Source organism: Choloepus didactylus, chromosome 2 (assembly GCF_015220235.1).
Source record: "Choloepus didactylus isolate mChoDid1 chromosome 2, mChoDid1.pri, whole genome shotgun sequence".
In the NCBI taxonomy this organism is placed as follows: domain Eukaryota; kingdom Metazoa; phylum Chordata; class Mammalia; order Pilosa; family Megalonychidae; genus Choloepus; species Choloepus didactylus.
Window position 1 is genome coordinate 79999026 of NC_051308.1, and position 24639 is coordinate 80023664.

Consider the following 24639-nt stretch of genomic DNA (forward strand, 5'->3'; position numbering starts at 1 on the left):
CAATCTCATCCATTGATTCCAGGAGCATTTACTGTGCACCCACTTCCTGCTGGATGCTGGGACTATGAAGATGAACGTGACACAGAACTTGCCCTTAAACAGCGCAGTTTGGCAGGGAGCAACAGGCTTAGAAAGAAACAATTCTAATAAACCTACAGTATCAGCAAAGAAAGCACCAAGCAAAAAGCACTGTCTGGCTCAGAGGGGCTAGAGAATGCCTCCCAAGGGGGTGATTTCTGAATGATGTGGAGACCTGGTTCATCAGGTGAGGGGAGGATATGCAGGAAGAGGGAACAGCAGACGGAGGCTCAGAGGTGGGAGGCCTGTCATGTAGTGGTAACTTCTGAATAAAAAGCTTTTAATGGAGCCAAAAGGTTGTATCAGAATCACGGCCAGAACTTCCCTGTAATTTGGAGCTTAAAGTCAATGGAAGACAGGGGACACTCCACCAGTTTGTCTCCTCACACAGCTGAGGCCATCCTTTGAATTGCTAGAAAAGATATAGTTTTGTGTTCTTGAAGAAGGAAGAGGAGGAGGAGGAGGAGATGACAACGACAACAGATAAAGAATGGGAACACAAGCCTATCCAAAGCTATAAAAAATGAATATATTTTCCCAACTAATTGTGGTAGACCCTGATATACTGAAAAAAAAAAAAAAAAAAAAAAACTATTTCGATAAAGAATCAATTTTTTAACTTACCACTTTATGTCAATAATTCCAGGACAGCCCCACAAATTAAAAATCAAGTTTGGGCTCTTGTCTTATGAGAGGGAGTGTATTATAGTGATTGTGTACATCATCTTTGGAGTCAGACTGCCCGAGTTGAAATCCCAGCTCGACCAGTGACTAGGTATGCAACCCTGAGCCTGTAACTTAATGTCCCTGTGCCTCAGTTTGCTTCGCTGCAACATGGGAACAACAGCAGTACCTATCTCTTAGGGTTGTGAGGATTAATGAGGCTGTATATGTACAGTGCTTAGGATAAGTTCTTGGCCATAAATACTCAATAAATGTTTGCTATTATTAGGCATCTGATAGGCATTTTATGAATCATAGCAAACCTGTTTCCTATAAAACTTGTGCCTACCAGAAAAACTATAATCAATGAACCAAACAAAAAAGCCAAAAAAAAACAAAATATCCAAAAGTCCTTCTTCCCAAGTTCTTTTTATAGGCTAGAACACTGAAAGCAGATGTAGAGAACAGACTTACCGGTGGTCCCAGTTGGGCAGTTGGTGCACACCACCTCCTTTGTCTTAGGGACAACAGCACAACTCGAGCCCCCAGGACATGGACATGGTTGGCAATCAGAGCCACTGCCCATAGTTGAATCTCCATAGTACCCATCACTACATTTTTCACAGTGGGGCCCAGCTGTATTGTCTCTGCAGTTACAAACACCTATTTGGAAAGATGGTGTGAGAAAACTGGCACGTGCACAAAGTATATAAGACAATTAGCATTTCCTACCCAACTGCTAAAGAGAATTTAAGTCCAGCAGCTGCCAAAAATCATCTTCTCACCTGTCTCAGGGTCACAGGTCTCACTGTGTCCATTGCAGGTACAAAGCACACATGGACTGTATGGTCCAAGACTCGGAGTTTCTCTTCTGTAGCCTGAGAGGCACATCTCACAAAACTGTCCTCCATATCCCACAGGGCAGGTGCAGGACTCCACCCAAGTTGCAGGGGCCCCAGGCCCAGGACGAGCACTCACCAAGGTGACGTCATCCAAATACCCGGCACCTGTGTATGGTGGGGCAACGAGACTCACTGAGCTGGCTTCTGTTTTTCAAAAGCTCACGAAAAGTCAATAAACCTAAAGCATAACCAGACCCAAAATTCCAAGGAAAATCAGCCATTAGTTTAACACATCCTTTGGAAAAGTTAAGTAGAAAAATAGCATTTAGAGCAATTAAGCGGTACCTAGTGCTAATTAATCTGAAGTGGCAGAATAACAAACTTGTATTTTTAAATGCACACACATACACACATGAAGATTGTTAAACTCTATGGTTCTTCCAATTACCAATGAGAAAAATGAAAAACATTGGGAAATCACTGGGGCAAGAAGAGATATGAGCAAGAGAGTGAGAGAAAAAGAAGAGTTGAAGTCTGAAGCCACTAAACAGTGCTTTTGTTCTTTTGCCACAAAAGCAGGCACTGACTATAGAGCTCAAGGATAAGAAAGCAGGGAAAGTATCTGACAAGTAACACTCAGGTTGTATGTTTTTGCTCTGCATAGAACAGCAAAAATAATACCCAGGGCTACTTCTGACAAGCATGCCATCATTCCAAAGTCATTATGCCACATGCCACAATGCTTTCCCATTTTTATAAGAAAGTAAAAACAGATGCTCAGACCAATGATTCAGCCAACCCAGCAGCACACTTGTCAGCATCAGCAGGAACACTCTAATGTGATGTAATCCTCAGTAACATCATATTTCCCTGTAATGTCCATTGCACTCCAGTTTCTTGCAGTCTTACCTTAATGCATATTTCCCCATGTTATGAAATACTAATTGCTATTTTTAGAATTCATTTGGAAATTGACTACCTATGATTGAAGGACATCTATTATTGCTTTGAATTTAGTTAACTTTCAATTTTTGCTTTTTTAGCCTGTTTTGATCATGAGATATGCCTCTAATGGTTAATTTGCCTCCAATTCTAAACATTCTTATGTCTCCCCATCCTAAAAATACTCCTTTTTCAATCTTGTTCATACTCTCTAATTATAATCCATCTCTTTTCCTTGCCTTACAGCCAAACTTCCTAAAAGAATAATGTTTTACATATTCATCTTCAAATTACCAAAGAACTGCAATCTAACTTTAGTCTCAACACTTCTTAAAAAAATCCTCACCAATGACTCCTGAATTACTCAATCCAAAATCCAGTAGTACTATCTCCCTGAAGCTGTTAATTGTTTCTCTTCCTTAAAACTCCGTTTCTCCTGACTCTCAGGGGATGGCTCTTCAATAACTGTGTTTCCAGAATTCCATCCCCTTACCTCTTTTATATTTTGTCATGTCTCCAAGCTAAAAAATTAGCACCCATACGTTGACAACCTTCCAATTCTGGATCTCCAGTCCTAACTTCTTCCTGAGACCTAGATCCATATTTCTAACTATTTATAAGACATTTCCATCTGGATATTCATGCAGCCATCTCAAAAATCAAGCCCTGATGCCACTTTCAATACCACACCAGCACTCTGATTCTACTTTCCCAAGCCACTTTACCTCTCTAGATAAAGAGGTCTTAATTTTTTTTAAAAAAAGGACATACATTTACAAGGCATACTTAAAACATCCTTATTGAGCTAAAATTACAAGAAATATTTATTGAATGATTATAATTTGTCATAATTTAGCCAATGGCCAAAAGGTCTTGTTAATTAAGTAGCAGGAAATTAAAAGAAATAAAAGTTAAACAACTTGAGACAGTAGAATTATATTTGGGCTTTTTAAAGAAGAAGCTATTTCTATACACTGTAATCTCATTAGGCTTATTAATATAAAACAAAACTATTTTAATTTCAGCAAATTTTCTCCAGGTCCTTGAAAGTAGTTTAAAAAACTGCGTTATTTTTATACTAATTCATGGTAGTTTATATCACTTCCTTAGGAGCAGTGTTCTAGAATTAGAACTTTAGAGGTAAACTTTTGCATTGTTATAGGTCTTTCTACCTAAATTATCTTCCTACATAATTCTCCTAAATTATATCATAACTTACTTCTCTCACTATATGTCCCACGGATCTTGATAGAGGTCAAGTTGTTTAAGAGTTTCTGAAATTCAAAAGGAGTAAGAGTAGGTCTCCAAGGGTAATCTGTCGCTTCATGGAGCCTGGATAGAAAGAAAGTGCCGTATAAATCTTGGTAAGGATAATTCTGGGCGCTGAGAAAGCATTTCTTATTCATTTATGCCACCAACAATACAATGCTATGACAATGTAACCAAATCAGAAATGAGATTGCTGGTTTGACAGTACAATTGGAAAAGTGAAGGCAAATTAAGGGAAGGTTCCTTTTTGCAAAATTACCTTGATAACCACAAGTTTTTATTTAACATATATCTCTAGGCTAGATATGGTTAGATCTTTCATAATCTGGTCAAGTCAGATTCTACAAAGAAGACTGTCTTACCTGAAGACATATTTCACAATGGTCTCACTTGGATAGGAATTGCCCTGCGCAATCAAGGGCACAGACACCCTTAGGCCAGCTCCCTCAAGCACCACATCTTCTGCAGAGAGGCGAGTGTCTCGCCTGTCCACTCGAAACGAGAAGGAGAAGTTCTGACCATAGCTCAACAACTGCTTGCCCAAGAACTTCACTGGAATGCAGACACAACAGTGTGCAAGAATGTGAGGATGGGGCTAAATAGAAGCACACATAAAGCCAGACTGTTTTCTAGCCTTACTTACCAGGAGCAATGAAGTACCTAGGAAAGTAGCTATCTGAGATGACAGCAATATCTTGTCTCTCAGAGGACCACTCAAATGATGCTTCAGAGCCATCTCTCTGTTCTACACGCCACCCATCCTCATCTGGAAGCAAAGAATCAAAATACAAGTGCCATTACATTGGAAACACCCAGAATTCAGGTCCTCTATACTACACAAAAATGTCAAGAACCACACCTTGTATATAGAAGGTCATCAATAAAAGTATTTGAATAAACAGATCCCACAAAAGTACCTGTATATGCTATATCTTTCAAGCTATATTTTGCTTTATTTTATATAATATTTGTAGTCACTATTTGCTACAATAAACTCTAAACCTTATGTATGCTTTCATTACATTAAAAAGCCAAACAAGAAAAATCATGTACCCTAAATAGTATTAGGTGTTATCACCACCAAAAAATCCTCAGAGTTACTGACTTATTATTATTTTTTTTAATATTGCAAGTGTGGTCTCACAATTCTGGGGAAAAATAAAAGGTCTCAATTACCAATCTGAAAGGTAGAGGTTATAGAATAGAGACTGTAGCCGACTGCATTTGTACAGACAGAAGAATGCCCAAAGCAGAAGCAGGGTGTGCAACCCCTAGGATTAGATGACTCCAGATTGAAAAATCCAGGCTTGCATCTGAAAAAGATTGAAACATAGCTTTTTTTTTTAACTTGAAATATGGTAACAGAAAGTACAAATTAGCTAAAGAAAGGATCAGCTACCTTTCACAACTGAAGCCTTCAACATTGTCTTTGCAAACACATCTTCCTGTTTCAATATTACATTCGTCTATGCTGCCAGAAGGCTCACAAGAGCATGGCCTATTGGATGGACAATGGAATAAAACAGTGAGAGAAGAAAAGGAAGGAAAGAAATTCCACACAAAGTCAACCTTTTGTTTTGTGTGTTAATCATATTAAAAACGAACACACAATAGAACAAAATGAATCCTAAAGTCATTTTTTATATTCAGATTTGATTTCAATCAAGGCTTGTCATCACATTTAGACATTAAACACTCTGTTTACCATTGGTACAAACCAAATCCCTCCTGGCTCATCAATACAGCTAGAAGTCTTAAATTTTGTTGACTATTATTGAGGCTGGTTTTAAAAAGGTTCATACTCTGCAGGTAAGTCACAAGACCTATAACTATGCACTGACTACATTTAGATTCTGTCCCCTTCTTAAGGGTTGGAAACATCTTACCTGCATCCTGCTTCAGTGAGAGAATGGAATCCAGGCTGGCAATGGTCACACTTGTCACCCATCACTCCTGGCTTACAGCTACATCTTCCATAGCTATCACACTGTGTGCTGAGAGAACCTAAAATTTAAAGAGCTCATTGTTATGAGGAATACCATTGTTAACCACAAATCAGATCAGATATGTAAGTAAAATTAATGTTTCAAAGAAAAAAATTGGTAACTAAAAACCACTGCCTGAAAACTAGTTGTAATCACCTGATAGCTACAGAAAGAGCAAAGAACAAATTTTCAATCAGGAATCTCTCAAAATCATAGTCCTTTAAAGCAGTGATATTGTAATGTTCTAGACACACAGCCTGAAAGGAAGCAACTCATCAATGTTGAGAGTAGTTACAAGTCACCGTGCACCCAATATAAAATGCACACAGAACCAGTGGCATCTCTGATGGGTGAGCACACACTCCTTAGAGTCCATGTGTAAAGCATTTAAGTAAACACCGGCATGGAGGATTAATGACAACAAAAATAAGGGGCAAACTCTTATAAAGTAGAATTGACTAAGACTGCTCCGCATCTCTGAACAAGCACCAGTATACTGAAACAGCTCAGACTTCTGAGATTACACAAATAAAATCATTAACAAGGAAGAACTCACAAAGCAGCTAACCTTTTACAATCAAAGTTCAAATAGTCTCTACCATCCTGTTGCTAATTATTTACAAAGCCATTACTCAGGTCAACCCCACACTTTCACACACATCAGGAAATCATCTGAAAGTTCAACTTGGTCAAACAGAACAGAGGTGGAGGGTAAAGGTAGACCCTGAATCATTTGTACATTAAAATAATGTACTCTTCCATATTTAGCGGTGCAAATGCCTAGAATAAACAGCTTTATTTTCTGAGGGTACAGGGAACTCTTTATTTTGTCTTTCAACAAAATAAAGGTTGAAGTAGATCCTGCCTGTCACTTACCAACAGGACTACAGTGGCATGGAGAGCAAGCTTCATTGTTCCCAAGGCGGAAGAAATTCTCCCGGCACCTCTCACAGTTGGCCCCATCTGTGTTATCCTGGCAGTTGGTACAGTGCCCTCCATGACCAGTGGAACGATAGAGCTCAGGGTCAAAGTAGCACTGCTGTGATCGGCCACTGCAGTCACAGGCTGTCAGCCAAAACACATGAATTAAGTCAGATTCATGTCTCTTTAAGAACAGCATTTAAAAGGATTCAGAGAAAATCAAGCCATAATTTCCCAAGTCTCTGACAAATAGGTGGCAAAAGAATGACTACTATATGCATCATTCATAAAACAAAACAAAACAAAACAAAACAAAAAACAATGGTATAACAATAAAGGGTTTATATCACCAGGTTATCAGCTTACTAAATGGTCATCCTTATCAAAAATAGCACCATAATAAAGTACAAGAAATTCCAGTACTTAGAAAGGAATCTGCCTACAAGTAGTGTTCATATACAAGTAAAAGCCAAGTCAAATTCCAATTTTCCTGAATCTTAATACTTCATTCTAGTACCACTTTCAAGAACAAGGTGCCAATTTACACTATATGTGCGTTGTGTTTTACCCTAAATTTTTAGGCCTCAGGTGATTCAAACACATTAAAACACTAAGTTGCAAAGTGCCAGATGACGTGGATATGCAGACTGGGGTAACCTTAGACATGTGGGTTAAAATTAGTGCCTCTGTGGATGGAAGCAGAATTAAAAGGAAATTTGGATCCTTCGGATACATCCATCCACTGTGGAGCCACAATCTAAATGGATCATCTGTTAAACTGCTATACTCTCTACATGACACAACATGTTTTAAGAACAATCATCAGTAGCCACAGGAAGTCTTTATTTATATTAAGATGATTTTCTCAGAATTATTGATTCTTCCTAAATTACCGACAGTATCCTGAGTACTAAATTAAAATACAGTTTTTATTTGGTTTCAAATAGAGAAGGAAGTTGTGAGTTGTTTTTAAAAAAAAGTTCAGAATATCCATTTTTTTTTGCTCTCTCTTTACAATCAGTTTTTTTACAGTATAATACTTAAAAACTTTCTTAGAAACTTGAATCACCAAAAACCAGATTTTGTGTTAAATAACTTTTATAACTCCTTTCCCTTCTTCATTAGCTGATTTCTCTTCCATCCAAGTGTCTCCCTATTATCTCCCTCAATCAATCCAGCCCACCCTACCTAAATGGTCTGGTGTTCTGAGAATGTGAAACAGAAAAATTTCATCATCTACATCATTCCAACCCACAACTAAAGCAGATGCTATGGCTCTGATAAGAGAGAAGGCAGCTATAACTTCTCTTGCTCTTGCTCCAGCATCCTGACAATACTGTTATTGTCATGAGCTCTAGAAATTCCACTCTTTGAGGGGTTAGAATGTGAAGGGACCTGAGGGGAAAGCAAATTGCCTTAGTTCCTCCACAAAGTCCTTTAGCTAAAGCATTCAGTCTATTTGTTAGCGGTAAGCTGGCAAGATATATAAATATATATATTTTTTCTCATCGTGTTCCTGGATAGACTCCAAATATGAGCATACCATAAAGCAGAATACTTTTCAAACATATGTGTGCATTTATTTAGATGCTTCATCTTTAGGAGTATTTCATTCTTTCTTTTGCCAGTCTTTATCATGTAGCTTCCAGCATTAGATATTACAGTTCAGTAGTGGAATTAAAAAAGCTCAAGCAAGTACTTAGATATGCTAGAGGAGGCTGGCAAATGTATCTGAAAATCCGGAATTTGTTAAGGGAAAGAAGAGACAAATAAAAAAAATCTGCTGTATGTAGCTTAACAGAAATAGTTATGAGTCAAGATAGTGGTCTCTTCTAAAGATTTCTGCCCATAATTTCTGCAAGCGCAGTGTCTTCCTTCTTATTTCTTTCATCCCTAAGAAAGAATGATAAGGAATATTTGTAAGGATATAAGAACATTATAGCTGCTTTAAAAGCTAGCCATTTTTAATTCCTTGACAAATTATGATTATACGTCTTCATGGTTCCTTTCTCCTGGGATTTCTTTCCCTCTCTGGTCAGGATAAACCAAGCCATTATGAAGGGACAAATGACATGTTATCTTTTGCACTTTCCTCTTTTCTAGGAATACTAGGATATACTCATTTCCCAAGGCTACCCACCTCTGCATGGAGGAGAGTGGGGAAATTATCCCCACTGTACTCTTTAGTGGGTTAAAGGGAAAATCACTTAGAGAAAATGTTTTGAATAACAATCATAGCCTAGAAATACCATTGTGCTTGATACATGTTAAGCAATGACGTTGGCTGCTCAAGTAAATGAGCACTGTTATACAAGAATATTTTTATTTTAAGCAGTAATAAATAACAGACTTGAGAAACTGTATTTTAGCAAAGGCTACACTGGCACAGTGTTTGGATCTAAGCATAGTCCAAAACTGAAGATGCTGCTCCCATTCTAGCACAATTTATATTTACAGCCCATTGCCTCTAGATATGATTTTCTTCTGATGTGCATGGAGTTTACTGTTCTACTCTTTCAGATTACGGAAGAAGCAATGCTTTCCAGTTTTTCTTTCAAGGAGGAATAAAAGAAAGCCTCTTCCACCTCTGGGAATCCTCAAGACAATTTAATAGCTGGACACCAAGGGGCACTCACACAGGCATTCGCTGGCACTCTCGGCAGTTGCCCTCCTCCATGGCCGGTCATTGAAGAAGGGAAGACATTTTTCACAGTCTACTCCATAGGTATTATGTTTACAATCGCATACCAGCTTGCCATATTCATTCTTCACACACTCACTTGCATGTCCATTGCATTTACACCTGGGGAGAGAAGAGATAGTTAAAAGAATGAAAACTGCAAACTCCCAGAAATGGCTACAGAAAAACTATGTTCACAGAGAACTATAAAATAACCTACAAATGTTTTTGAGTTTTACCTTTCAAAAGTATAAACTAAGGAAGTGAGCAAAATTAAATAGTGGCTGTTTGAGTTCTGAGGTATGGAATAAAAATGAACAAGAAAAAAAAGGTAGCTTTAGTTAACAGGGTACGGCACATTAGATAGATATAAGAAGAAAGTCCCTAACAATTTCTGAGGATGACTATAGGATCACTTCCTGAAGCCAAACGTGTGTGTCAAGTGGCAGCAGAGTGCAGTGTTTTAAGAGCATGGATTCAAAAGCCAGGCTGCCTGGGGTTGAAACTCTGCCCTCCATTTATCAATGTAATTTAACCTCTCTGCACCTCATCTGTAAAATAGGGTTATTAGAAGGATCAAGGAGTTACTGCATTTACATGCCCAGAATAGCACAGGCACATAAGTCAATAAATGTCAGCAATTATCGGCCATAATGATTTTAAAGTATTTCCTATGAAGATGGCAAGGCAGATTAGCTACCTCGCCACTATATGGATCCCTGGAAGTTAGGCTGATATTCCCTCAGGTTGTTTGGGGCAAGACTCCCTGAAGGATCCCCTAGATACAGATACAATTATGAACAAAGGATTCATGGAGATACCCATGAATACTACTATACACTGTGGTGAGCAACATTCCCCTCCCTCACTTGCTTCCTTAAACACAGCTATCAGTTCCACAGCTTCAACTATCATTTAGTAATATACTTAAACATTTCTGAAACATCTACAGTATATAAGGATGAGCCCCAAATTTATATCCGCAGCTCTGATCTTTCTCCCAAACTCCTATCCTTGATTGCTGCACAAAGTTAGATGCCCCCCATCACCTAAAAGTTTACAAGTCTAAAACTTAAGTCATCCTTTCTGCCCAAATTAGCTCACTTTCTTAATTTACTTTGCTAATGGTACCACTAATTCTCCTGATCACTAAATCATCTTTGACAAAAGTCCTGGTAATTCCTTCACAGTAAAATGCATCTACATTTTCCTTTTCTTTCTACTTTCCCATCCTAAGGTCAGATATTTGTTGTCTAACATCTACGTTACACAGCATTATAATAGGAATATAAATTCTCTCCATCATCAGGTTCTACTTTCATTCTGCCGTCATATTAATCTTAACAGTTTTGGTATTACAACTCTATTCCAAAAACCTTCCCTGATTTCTCACTGGTTACAGATACCATCAACTTTCACTAGTATCAATTCCATATCGGGAGCACTGCACGTAAAAATAATTTTTCTGCTCTTGAGACCTCATGGTCTAATAGAGGGGAAATAAAGTCTAAGATTCTTAGCTTGCTATCTAAAATCTCTGGCTGCCAAACTATCCCCATGGTTTACAACTCTATGGATTCATGTATCAGAGATTTTCTTGGTCAAGTGGATTATGGTCTCCCTTCTTTAAACTTGAGCTCATGACATACCTATTCCGTCCCCAACTGAGGTGTCTCCTTTCTTACCCAAATCCTACTCACTGTTCTTGACCCAGCTGAGATTACATCTGCTTTCCCCTAGCTGGATGGTTCTCTATCATCAAGCATGTGCACTGGTATTAGCAATTAAGTTTTCATATATTGATACATCGCCTGCCCCATTAATTTGTAGGATCCAAGAAGGTCGGGACTTCTCAGTAGGAGTTGGTCAGTCTTATGCTTCCTTAGTAATAGGGCCTATCATAGTGCTTTGTATTTAAGAATTGTATCACCTGTTTTCCATGTCCCCCCACCAGAATGTAAGCTGCATGAGGGGAGGAATGTTTCATCTGTTTTGTTTGTTGCAGTACCCCAAGTGTCAAGCATAGAGTAGATGATTTGATACAGGTTTTGGAAATCCTAACTGCTTAGCTTCCAGGATAATGAGAAGGTCTGACAATAAAAATATTCTATGTTGCTGCCTCTTTTTCCAGGTAGGTAGTATCACACACTAAGGATTGCCACACCTGCTGCTGGTAAGGAAAAAGTCTAAGAGTATTTACGTAGTTGGAAACAAGTCAACACAACTAAAAGAAAATTCCAATCACTTTCAAGGTTAATTTAATAGTTGACTCACCTGCCACCCACAGCAAAATCAGAGATTGCATAATAATAGGACTTGAGAACCTTAGGATCATTAAACACTTCATCTCCAAAAGTGTTAAGGCGATTGAGAGTAACTCTGATGTCAGTGGCAGTTACCCATTCCTGTCAGTAAAATAAAACAAAAAAACAAACCAGAAACATAAGAGAGAGGTAGAAAAGAAATGAAGATGAGAGATATAAGTGTAACAGAACTTTCTAAACATGTATCACCGAGCTTATGTCCACTTCCAGCATTAAATCTATTATAATATTCAATGATTTCTTTAATTTCCTAATATTTTTCTACTTCTTGACTCTTCCTTTTTTTGATCTAGATTGTTACTTTACCATTCAGAGTCCTAAAAACAAGGAATAATACTACTTTCTTCACAAAGTTATTGAGAAGAATAAATGAAATACACCTTCAAATGCCTAGCATATATTAGGTACTCAATGCCCAAGTCCCCTCTCTCTGCCCTGTACCCACACCCCAAATCCAGTTAGAGATCCCAGCTCAGAGCTCATGGAGCACCACATCTGTACTAGAAATGCTGTTATTGCCCCTCCCGTCTGTTTTGTACCATCTAACTCTCCCTCCAGGCCAGTCCTCTACTGAGAGATCTGGGCAGATACTCAAGTGCAGATGCAGTCCGTGTTTGTCTCACCCCTTCCCCTCAATGAGGCCTTCCCTGGCCACCCTATCTAAAATCACTATCCCTCTCCAAGTCCCTAATTCCCTTCCCTGTTTTACATATTTATCCTATTTATATTGTCTGTTTCCATGTCCCCCCATCAGAATATAAGCTCCGTGAGGGCAGAAATGTTTTGTTTATTGCAGTATCCTGAGTGCCAAGCATAGAACAGTTGCACAAACAGCATTTGCTAAATGAATTTGAAGGAGGATCATGATTGATCAAGTTTGTAGCTGCATCACCATAGCAGAGGACAAGAGTAAAGGTTGTATAGTTTTTCCTTAGTTTTTATTAGATCTAACCCTTATAATAAATGCTCCTTTGTCAGGTTAATTTAAGTAAGGTGTTTACATCTGTGGTAGACTGTTGTAAGAATGACCCCAATGAACTGCGCCTGCCAGGGTCCACATCCTCTGTAGCCCCTTCTACAAAGAGTCTTGTCATGTGACTTGCTTTGACCAAGGGGGCATCAGCAAATAGGACACAAGCAGAGGCTTGATAAGCACTTGGTGCTGGGACTTACTCTCTTGGAACCCTTCTGCCATTATGTGAAGAAGCCTGGTTTAGCCTCCTTATTGAGGATGAAAGACCACATAGAGAGGCCCAGCTCCCAGCTGACCTGCCAGCTGGGTGAGCCCAGGCTGACACAGAATCATGACAAATAATAAATCCTGGTTGTTTTAAGGCATTAAGTTTTGGGGTGATGTGTTACATAGCAATAGCTCTAACTTTAAATCTCTTCCTAGGACTACACATCACAATCTCATAGAGAAGTAATAAGCAAGTGCAGAGGTGCAGGAATCTGTTTTCAGAAGCTCCACATAAGACTGGGGTGTACACCCCTTATTAAGAACCACTGCTTAAAACCATGCCACACACCTGGCATACAGAACAACACAGAGACCTCATAAAAGCTAATCTCCAAGAAGCCTTCAAGTATAATTAGAAAGGAGAAGAGATGATGATTTCACCACATCCAAACTTGGAATTCCAATAATAACTCCTGCTCATGGCCACAACGTTAGGAATCTTTTACTTGTCTGTAAGGTAAACAGCCAAACATATCGCTGTGTTTAATGCTTGTCATATCTTCTGTACTTTCATCTTTAACACAGCTCTCCTTGAATAAAATCCTCAGATTTTTAGCTTATTCTAAGCCATTTTTCAGAATAGGTACCTTAAAAAGAAAAGACCCTGGAACTAGACTTTTTAGGTTTTGAAACCCAGCTCTATTTGGGGCAAGTTATTTGAGCCTCTCTGGGTCTTTGTTTTCTCATGTATAAAATAGGGATAATAAAAGTGCCTAACGTCTAGGGTTACTGTGAGGATTATATGAGTTAATATATCTAAAGGGCTTAGAACAGTGCTTGTCACTTTATAAGTAAAGTGGAGTTTACTTGTCACACTACAGTAAGTGCTTAAAAAAAAGCTTACGGTTTTTAATTATAAACCAATACATGCTTAGTAATTTATAGTTACATACAGTGAAGTTAAGAAGTGTCCCTTCTTCCCCCTGGGAGATCGCAGCCTTTGGAGGGAAGGCACAGGGAGCAATAAGGAGAGGCTGCCTGCCTACAAGTGAAATCAGCTAAACTACCTAGGCAATCGGATATCAGAGCCAGAGCTCTTATAGCTGGAGAGATGTAATTAATTCTTTGGCATAAGGATATCAAGTGAGCAAACCTATGCAGATGTCAATAGCATTTTTATCACATTTAGGCTCATGAGTTTCTATGACATAAAGAACAGAAAGCATCAGAATTCCTACAGCTAAGGAAACTATTCAAGGCAGGCTGACAAGGCATATAGTTAGCAAAGGTGCCAGAAAACTACAGTCAACTTTACATGACTGCTTTTCCTACTGACTATACTACTGACTTTCCAGGACCATAAAATATAATTACATGCTATAGGAAGAAAACAAGGCTGGCAAATGTTTGCAAGTTGATCAACTGAAAGGGTATTTGTAGATCTTCCCTTTCCTATGCATTCAGGCTTCTGCTTTTTCACCTATCAAAATCAGCTATTCTTCCTGCCAATTATTTCAAACACACCTTATCTCCACTATAAGAAACCTTTTTCCCAAAGGCCTATTCAAAGATACTCAATGTTCACCAACATCTCAGAGTTTACCAAGTACTTTCACATTTATGCTTTCCTACAACCTACAGAAATACAATGAAAGGCAGGAACAGAATCCACTGAGAAATCTATTCTCATCTTTGCCATGTCCAAAGCCATACAACCAAATTAGAAAAAGAATCCTTGACCATAATAATAAATTCCAGAGAGAAAGAACAAGAAGGCACACAAGGATGGAAAGCCCAGAAAAACAAGGGGGTTTGCTATTTTGAAATCGCAACAGCTTTTCATAAAAAGGACACAGCATTTGAAAAACCATATCCATCCAGTCTTTCTTGCCTCAGTCAATTAAAACAGGCTGCCCCCATTTAGATGTTAACTTCAGTCAAGTCACAGCAGTGTCTTCAATTGTGTTAATGTGTGAATACAGATGAGGCTCAGTCTCTCCATCAAATAGACAAACACAAGAGAAGTTCACAGATGTCTAAACAATACAGAAAGATTCCATATTATTGTGTGTAAGAAAGGAATATGCATTCAGAATCCATGAGAAAACAAGAAATCTTTAATTCTTTCTTTCGTTAAACAGAGAAAAGTTTCTATCACAATCATTAAGCACAATCACAAACACCAGTCCCTGTAAGCAATTTAGGATTTCTTATAATGATTGGCAACAGTGCCAGACAAACCCAACCAAAATTTTCTCACACAATAATGAAGGTTGGTAGCAGCAATCTTAAAAAATTTGCTTTGATTATTCCCTCATGTTAGTACTGATTTTTTTTAATGCTGTCAAATCAAAGAAGAGGTAAGAAAGGATGCAAGAAAACTGGGAAGATTTTCAAATGCTCTCTTCAAAAGGTCAGAAGCAAAATGTTTCCACTCAAGTATAGAGACTAAAGTTAAAATTGTTCAATGTTTATAAAAAACTGTTAAGTTAACATCCCAGGATGCATTTTATAAATACACGAGAATGTAAGAACAAACATCCACAGGACAGCAGGAACAAGACTCCTTTCCTCCACTTATTAATAGTAACTAGGAGAGAAGAAAATCCAGCTGTCTGTCTGGCAGAAATACATTCCACTCCTACCTTACATCAGAAAGCGGACCACAAGCCACCACTACAGCCATGTTCCCGCGTCCAGCAGTGGCAGAATGGACTCGAGCCAGCGTCTGAATGCCTACCTGCAGCACAGGGCTATTGTCAAAGTTGTAGGCGCTGGGCCTTCCTTCTAGAGTTGAAAAGGCCACGTTGCCCCCAGTGAGAGGAGAAATGTCACTGAATTCATCTGTGCACAAGGCCTGCTGCTCGTCCCCTCCTGTCCTGATGAAGCCGCGGTTTGCCTTCGAGTAGGTGTTCTCACAGGAGCCGCTGTAGTACTGGTAAGGAATCCAAGGCCCATCTTCCCGCATGCGCTTGTAAATGGCGAAGCTCTCAGGGCGGCTGGTGTGGAACTTGAGGCGCACATAGGTGATGTCAAAAGCCTTCCCTGTGAGATAAACATACCAAGTTCATAAGCCATATGTGTGAAGCAAAGAGATCCCCTCTGTTCCCAGTTTGGCTTGAAGCTTTACAAAGGAAAAAGATACAAGTCACTTTGTATACTTCAGACTAAGGACAGGTTGGACAGACTGTGTCCAATAGGCTATTCTAAAACCAGAAAGAATGCACGTTTTCCCACAAAATGTTAAATTATAACTGGATTCATAAGTTGGCTCATGAAAGCGTATTTATGACATAAGTTGTTACAAATTTTGTTTGCAATGAAAGATGGCAGTATATATTAGTATTGTACTTACACTATTTAAACAAAAATAAAATTGAATAGAAAAAGCACATTTATTCTTAATGCCAGTGCTTCAGCACAAACTTAATTAAAATACATAAAAGAAAATATTTGCACTTTTTAAATGGGTTTTCTGGGCACTACTGATGCTTTTAAAAACTCATTCTTTATTAACTGTAATTTTATTTGAAGCAGGAAGGAAATTATTAGCACCATCATTCCACTTATCAACCAGGTTAAGAAAGAAAGAGAAATTCGAGAAAGGGAGAAGGACAGTGATTGAGAGATGAGGCAGGAATTAAGAGGGAAAAAAGAAAAAAAAATTCCTTCAGTAGCTAAACAAATAGATGGAAAAAAGAAAGAGAAAAGGAGAAAGCAAGTTTCAAGAGGATGTGTTTGTTTAAAAGGAGAATATCTGAGCAGTGAAGGGCAAGGAAAAGGAGGATTAAGTGGATGACAAGCCCTATGGAAGAAGAAAAAGGTGGCCAGAAAGCTGTCGAGTCACTGGGTCAAAGAGCCCCCTGCAATAGCCAGAGCATGGGATTTCTGGTCAGGAAATCCTGGTGGCTCTCAACCACCCTGAGTCTTCAGGTAGGTAAAAGAGATAGTGTGCAACTGTTTCAAATCACCATTCACTCACAAATTGCATTTTTCCATCTCTGACAATATCCATAATTCACTACTTCCATGCTATACTGAAAATCACAATTTGGTCAATGAGCCTTTTTTGGGGCACAGCTACATGCTCAGCCCTATACTATATACATGAGGAGGATGAAGCAGGGATATGTTAGACACAACGGGTTCTTGCACTCAAGGATCATACAGTCTCCCCACCCCCACCACCAAGTGTCTTAACTCCACAGGAAGAACCACCCTAACCCTTTCTTATAAGCCCACACAAGAGGAACTCCTGTCCTCTCAGAAGTGTTGGGGAGAGACTTCTGCCACTTTCTCAGTTCCTCATACCCCTTAATTCCCAGAGGAGAAGAGTGATGCTTTTGTGGCCTGGAATCCCCTCAGTCCTCTCTCTTAAGCTCCCTGCCTGGGAGGCCAGTGCCCCCTCTCCTCTAGTACACCTCCTCAATATAGGACAGAGGCTCTGCCTCTTGCAGGGAAGGCCTACTGTTGTGCAGATGCTGGATCCAGCACTATGTGGGCGAGCTTAATTCAGAAGAAAAGAGCAGAAAGCCCAAGTGTGGTAGATTAGATTACGCATTTGTGCCGGTTTGGATATATTACGTCCCCCAAAGCCATGTTTTAATCCAATCTTGTGGGATATCTGGATTAGGTTGTTTCCATGGAGATGTGGCTCACCCAGCTGTAGGTGATATTTTTTATTAGATTATTTCCATGGAGGTGTGATTAGTTTACTGGAGTCCTTCAAAAAGAGCCAACACAGACCCAGACTTGCTGATGCTTTGAGATACTAGCCCAGAGTTTGTTTCAGAGAAGCTAAGAGAGGACAAAACACCCCAAGAGCGGCTGAGAGAAACAGTTTGGAGAAAGCCATTTTGAAACACAACCAGGAAGCAAAGAACCAGCAGATGCCAGTCACGTGCCTTCCCAGGGACAGAGGTGTTCTGGATGCCATTGGCCATTCTTCAGTGACGGTATCCTCTTATTGATGCCTTAGTTGGGACACTTTTATGGCCTCAGAACTGTAAATTTGTAGCCAAATAAACTCTCTTTATAAAACCAATCTATTTCTGGTATTTTGCATAGCGGCAACATTGGCAAACCGGAACAGATTTTGGTACCAGAAGTGGGGTGCTGCTGAGTTTGCAAATACCAAACATGTTGGAACAGTTTTTTAAATGGATAAGTGGAAGATTATGGGAGAATTGTGAGGAGCTTGATAGAAAAGGCCTAAATTGCTTTGAAGAGACTGTTGGTAGAATTATGAACTCTAAAGATACCTTGGATGAGGCCTTAAACAGAAATGATGAATGTGTCATTGCCAATGGGAAGAAAGGCGATCTTTGTTTTAAAGTGGCAGAGAGTTTGGCAAAATTTATTCCTGGTGTTAGATGGAAGCAGAATTTGAAAGTGACAGGCTGGGATACTTAGCTGAAGAGATTGTGAAACTAAAAGTGGAAAATGTAGCCTGGCTTCTCCTTGCAGCTTATAGTAAAATGCAAAAGGAAAGAGATAAGCCAAGAAACCAGAAATTGATGGTTTGGAAAAATCTGGACTTCCAGAAAGTGAAACCCCAGAGGATGGTGCCCTACATGAGGATTTAACCACACATGGAACCCAACATCGTTTTCAGTACAAGCCAGGATTGGAGATGGAGTGATCCAGAAAGGATTTGTAGAGACTTCTGTTGTCTGACGGTTTTGACCCTGTGTGCTTCATGCCACACCAACAAATTTTTTGTGAGATCTGTATAAATGGAGCCACTGCCAGTCTGGACTGGAAGGGATGGAGAAAGAACAAATTGAAGGAAAAATTGCAGGCAAGAAGAGCAAAGCAACCCATGCACGTAGAAAGGGTGAGTTTGCCCAGGAGGCAGAGGGTGGGCCCTCTGCCTCAATGCTCAGGAAGAGTGCTGCCACTCCAGGCCTCAGAGGGGGTGGAGCACATTCCCTGGGGATTGGGGAGAACCTGGCCACTACCCCATTCTTCGGAGAGGGGAGAGCCTTTGCCCCAGAGAAGCAGAGTCCGGGTGGCACGCAAATGTTTGAGGAGGATGGGGCCAAGAAGAAGGTGGTCTCCTTAAGGCTGGATATGTTGGAGCACTCACCCCAGCATTTGGAGAGAAAAGGGCTGCCACAAATGCCCTTGGAAAGTGTTGGACTCCTGCTCTCTCAAGCCCCAGGAATACAATGTGACTTGATAAATGATTCTCAGACCTTGAAATCTAATGAAGTATGTTCTGTGGGTTTCAGGAAATGTTTTAGTCCCATGACCCCTGTATTTCTTTCAATTTCTCCCTATGGCAATGGGAATGTTTATCCTATGACTGTCCCTCCATTGTATATTGGAAGCAGATAACTTGTTCTAAGTTTCACAGGTCCACAGCCAGAAGAGAATGTTACCTTAGAACAAACTACGCCACTAACTGATTCTGATAAGACTTTGTACTTATCTATATTGTGATGGAATGAACGTATTTTGTATATGGAAAGAACATGTCTTTCTGGGATAGAATGTGCCAGTTTGGATATATTATGTCCCCCCAAAAGCCATATTCTTTAATGCCGTCTTGTGTGGGCAGATTGATTAATCTTTTTGATTAGAGTGTGACCTCTTAATTGAATGTTTCCATGGAGATTTGACCCCACCCATTCAGGGTAGGTCTTCATTAGTTTACTGGAGTCCTTTAAAGGGAGCTCACACAGAGAGCAGCTGAGAGGGACATTTTGGAGAGAAGCTAAGAGATAACACTGACACTGACACTTGAAGATGCCTGGAGACGTTTGGAGACGCTAGCCCAGAGTTTGCTCCGGAGAAACTAAGAGAGGACACCAGAACGTTAGATGCACAAAAGCTGAAGAAGCTAAGAGAGACAAGACCAGAAACATTTTGGAAAAAGCCATTTTGAAACCAGAACCCAGGAGGAAAGGATTAGCAGACGTCAGCCACATGCCTTCCCAGCTAACAGAGGTGTTCTGGATGCCATTGGCCTTTCTTCAGGGAAGGTATCTTTTTGTTGATGTCTTAGTTTGGACACTTTTATGGCCACAGAAGTGTAAATTTGTAACATATAAATTCACTTTATAAAAGCCAATCTATTTCTGGTAATTTGCATAATGGCAGCATTAGCAAACCAGAACAGTATCCCACAAAATCATATTCTTAATCTTAATGGATATTCCTACGAGTGTGAACCCATTTTAAATAGGACTTTCTAAAGATGTTATTTTTACTTAAGGTGTAGCTAACTGAATCAGGATGGGTCTTAATCCTATTACTGGGGGCTTAATGGAGAAAGCCACAGGGAGAAAGCCATCAGGGCAGCAAGAAGCTAGAAGTCAATGGAACCTAGAAGAGAAAGAAGAGGACACTGCCATGTGACAGAAAAGCCAAACAACCCCAAGGATCACTGGCAGCCAGCCCAGAATCTTCAGTCTTAGGAAACAAAGCATTGCCTTGCTGATGCTTCAATTTTGGACTTCTACCCTCAAAACCATGAGCGAATAAATCCCATTGTTTAACCAATCTATTTTATAGTATTTGTTTTAGCAACCAGGAAAGTAAGACACCAAGTAGGCTATATGTCTAGGCCACTTTCTTTAATTCAGCTTTACCTGCAGTAAAGTTGATAGTATAAGCCACATCAGACTCTTCTATTTTTCAGCTGGTTCAGATTTTAGAAGAGACGTTTGATTAACTGCCCCGCCATCACTACTACAATATATGCAACACACACACACACACAGGCAATTTTAAATGCAAAGCCATGTGGCATGACAGAGAAAGAACATAGGACTAGGTACCATGAGACCTAAGTTCAGGTCTTGGCTCCTTCATTTACTAGTTGTCTGATCTCTGCTCTTCCATCCTCCTCTGTAAAGATGAGGATGATAACCCCTGCCCCACTATCTCAAAGAGTTGTTGGGAGGTCAAGATGAGATCATGCACATACTTGCTTAACTGCAAAACTCTATACAATATAAGGCATTTTGATAATAGGGTTTATGAAGAAAATTCCTGAACTAAGATCCTGGGTATGTTCACACATAAGGGACTTGTGTAAATATAAGTCCTCTACCTAGGATGCAGTACAATATTTTGCTTGCACACAGGTCATGCAAATATGATTCACATACCTTCTATTAGAAGAATGCAAGTTTAACCTATATCTCTTCACTGTGTCCAAAATTTCAAGACATCACCTTTGAACAAGGGGGAGGTTATACTATCTATGACATTCCAGAGACTCACTAACACATTCCAGAATGGAAAAACAACTTAATTTTACTCCAGAGTAGGCACCTTGAGATGTTCAAAGGTTTACTCACTAATTTGTCGATTACAGATTACTCTTCCTTTCTCCTCTTTCTCTCTCCCTTGCTCTACATTTCTGACATCTCACTCTTCTTCAGCAACTCAACCTGCAGGAGACCGGCCAAAGGTGAAACGGTAAAATTGATCAGGGTACCCTCTAATCCAGACCGTGTATTTCTCTGAAAGAAACAGGCTTATGTGGTCACTCTCAATGCTGCCAAAGACACAGAGAGACAGATCCAGAAAGTTCAGAAAGAAATTTTGCTAGCACTCAACTTTGAAGCAGCCTAGCTTATTACGGTAGCTTTCCCTTGCCAGCTCAGAGCCCCGTTTTCAGATCTGCCTTTCTTATTGTAACCTATAGCCACAAGTTAAAAGGGGACTAGGTCATCTGTTACACTTCCTGGACAACAGGACAGCCGTGTGCACTGCCTTCAGAGTTGCAGTCAATCCGGTGGTGGATACAGACAAATGCAATTCCATATGACGGATTCTATGACAGGGGAAGTGCATAATGTTTGGGGAGCACAGAGGAAGGTCACCAAACCCAGATTTGTAAGGCCAAGAAAAGTTTCCTAAAGGAAATGACATTTAAATCCAAGAACTGAGGAATGCAGAAGAATTAGCTAAACAAACAGGGATCAGTTGCCCAGGCAGATGAAATAGCATGTATGAAAGCCAAGAGGATACAGTCGAGTGAACACTGGAAGAATTAAGTCATGCAATACAGCTAGAGCTTGAAGGAGTAGCTAGAGACAAAGGAAATAAGAAGTAGGGTATACCAGGATTGTGGCCACATTAAGGAGCAACTTCAACTTAAGGGCAATGGCAAGTCAATGAAGGATTTATACTAGGAAATACACGATTAGATTAGATTTCTAGAAAGATCACTCCAGCCACAGTGCAGAGATTAGGTTGGAAGGAAAGGACTAAAGATGGAAGAATAGTTAAAAAGATGTGGCAGTAAACCAGGAGAGATGGCAGTGGCCTGAACTACGAACAGGGACAGTCAGAATGGACAGAAATTAATGATTTGAGTGAGAATTAGGAAACAGACATCAATATCACTTGGTAACTGATGGGGGGGTGAGGGGAAACAGGACCCACTTACAAAGGCCTACCCCACTTCACCCTGCTGGTACCCTGTTTCATTGTCAAAGCTTCTTTTTCTCATTCCATGGGGTGGAAGACTAAGAAAAACATTCCTATTTCTAGTCCAAGCAACCAAATGGAGAGTGGTACCATTAACTAAAACAGAGAACACAGGTGGAGAGCAGGATTAGAGGCAGGGGCAGGGGGCGGGATGGGGAGATGAGTTCAAGTTTGGATACAATAGTTTTGAGATGCCTGCGGGTCATCCAAGAGGAAATGCCTGTAGGGATTGGATGTGAGTAGTATAAAGGCCCAAGAGAGAGGTCTGAGTTAGAAATACAGGCTCAGGACTCACCAGCATGTAGATGGATAGATTTGGGTATGGTTGAAACCAAATCGTCAAGTGTGTTGAGTGAGAAGAGAGGCTGGCGGGTGAGATCGCCCTGAGGAGCAGCAATTTTTAAAGTATAGACAAAGAAGATGAGATGACAAAGGAGACTGTGAAGGGAAAGCCAGAGGGAGAAGTGGAAGTAAAAGAGTACAGATATTCCAGAAGCCAAGAAAGGAGGGTTTTACAGAGGGAATGATCAATGGTGTTAAAAATCTGCCAAGAGAGTCAAGTAAGAAAATGACCAAGAAACGTCCATTGACCTCAGCCACCAAAGGTCACTGCTGAGCTTGTGGAAAGCAGTTTTAGGAGCAGGGATCACGGTGGGTTGAAGTTGAAGATGAATGGCAGAAAGGCAGTGGGAAAGTAGCCACAGTGAGTACAGACAACATGTTATGACATCTGGCTGAAGGGAGCAGAAAGAGAAGAAGATGGAGGGGATATAGGGTCAGGGGGGGATTTGTCTCTTTTTGTTTTTAGATAGGAGAGATGAATGAACATTAAATGCTGTTGTGCTAGAGCCAACAAAGAGGAAGAGACTGAAAATACAGTCTGGAAAACAAGAATGGATTCAATGCTGGTGGGTGGATTGGCTCCACAAAGGAGGAAACCTGCTCCCTTCCTTTGTGTCTGGGTACAAATGCAAGTGACTTTGTAGGCTTAAAGGATGGAAGTTGTAAGAGTTCTAACTGAAGACTTTTATATTTTCCTGTGTAGTGGGAATCAAGGGTATCTGCTAAGAGTTGGGAGCAAAGTCAGTAAGGAATGTTGTGTCAGGATCAAAAGAGTGCAAAAAGTTTGTCATAGCCACTGCAGAGACTAGGAGAGAAAACTGTTTAGACAAAAAGGCCTGCTGGACAGTGACAAAGCTGCTGAGAAGAGGATATGGACATCTTTGTGGAGGTGTGATTTTCTACAGCAGCACTTGACACCCCCTTTACAGGTACAATGGAAGGACAAGACAAGGGGGTGAAGTAACTAGACTTTGGAATCTAATCTGAACAAATAAAGAAGAAATACAGAAGACGACAGAGTAGAGGGAAGGATCAAGACTTGAGTTATCCATATATCTGGAATTACCTATAACCATGGGTAAAAAGAACTGGAAAACTAAAGAGCTTCTTTTTATTCCATTAAAGAGTTACAAACAAGACCTACCATATGCTCTCTCTCACTGTACTTCCCTACTCTTTATCTGCTCATCCCACTCATTTCACAGTTAACAAACTTAGAAGGTCCAGTTAATTGGTAGGTGGATATAATTGGGTAGGACCAGCTCACCCAATTTCCAGTCCATTGATGGCTACTACGCCATCATCACACCATGGAAGCAAGCAAAAGTAAAAAGTATGACTTTAAGGTAAAGCAGCCAAGCCAAACTATTAAGGAAATCAGTAAGTATAACTATGGAATATATTCCAGCAACTATACAACTAGAACATCTTCCACTCCTCACGTCAATTTCATGTACACTCAGACTAACCACAGATATACACACTCTCAAGAAAATATTTAGCTTCTGAATGTTCTACTGCCTTTCCTCCTCTCCCCCTTCCCCACAGCATTCCTTCCATAAACAAATAAAAAAAAAAACCTTAAGCGCAGATGTTTAGAATGAAGCACACAAAATTAACTAATACTTCCTGCTCTGAATCCTGCAGTTTCTGCTGGCTAAGGGAATGAGAGAAGGGGAGGGGCCCGTCTGAACAATGAGAATCCAGCCTTTGTTCATGTAGGGCCAAGCCAAGGAATTCTGCTTAAGCCTCCTACATGGAGAAGTATTTTTAATCTCTCTGAGTAGGGGAGAAACCCTTCCTGTCTTAGAATTGGATTCAAGTACTGACTGCGAGGGAGCATAAACGCTTCTCTGTTGTGTGCAGCTCCGAAGAATTCCATGAGGATCTTGTGAAATGACCTCCTTTACAGTATAGTACTGAATGACAATGGCTATACAGAGTTTTACAAAACTTCAAAACGCTC

General features: G+C 40.0%; 1 protein-coding gene across 1 annotated transcript in view; it reads right to left on the minus strand.

The window, feature by feature from the left end:
• The window catches only part of LAMC1 (laminin subunit gamma 1), a 118595-nt gene that overhangs the window by 29273 nt on the left and 64683 nt on the right, over positions 1-24639 (minus strand). Inside the window, exons 2-13 of the mRNA XM_037825202.1 lie at positions 15625-15929; positions 11655-11785; positions 9337-9503; positions 6656-6844; positions 5681-5798; positions 5194-5292; positions 4971-5107; positions 4438-4560; positions 4157-4346; positions 3745-3857; positions 1527-1748; positions 1216-1404 (exon numbers count right to left, since the gene is read on the minus strand). Coding sequence (XP_037681130.1) covers positions 1216-1404; positions 1527-1748; positions 3745-3857; positions 4157-4346; positions 4438-4560; positions 4971-5107; positions 5194-5292; positions 5681-5798; positions 6656-6844; positions 9337-9503; positions 11655-11785; positions 15625-15929 — 1983 coding nt within the window. The remainder of the gene's footprint in view (positions 1-1215; positions 1405-1526; positions 1749-3744; positions 3858-4156; positions 4347-4437; positions 4561-4970; positions 5108-5193; positions 5293-5680; positions 5799-6655; positions 6845-9336; positions 9504-11654; positions 11786-15624; positions 15930-24639) is intronic.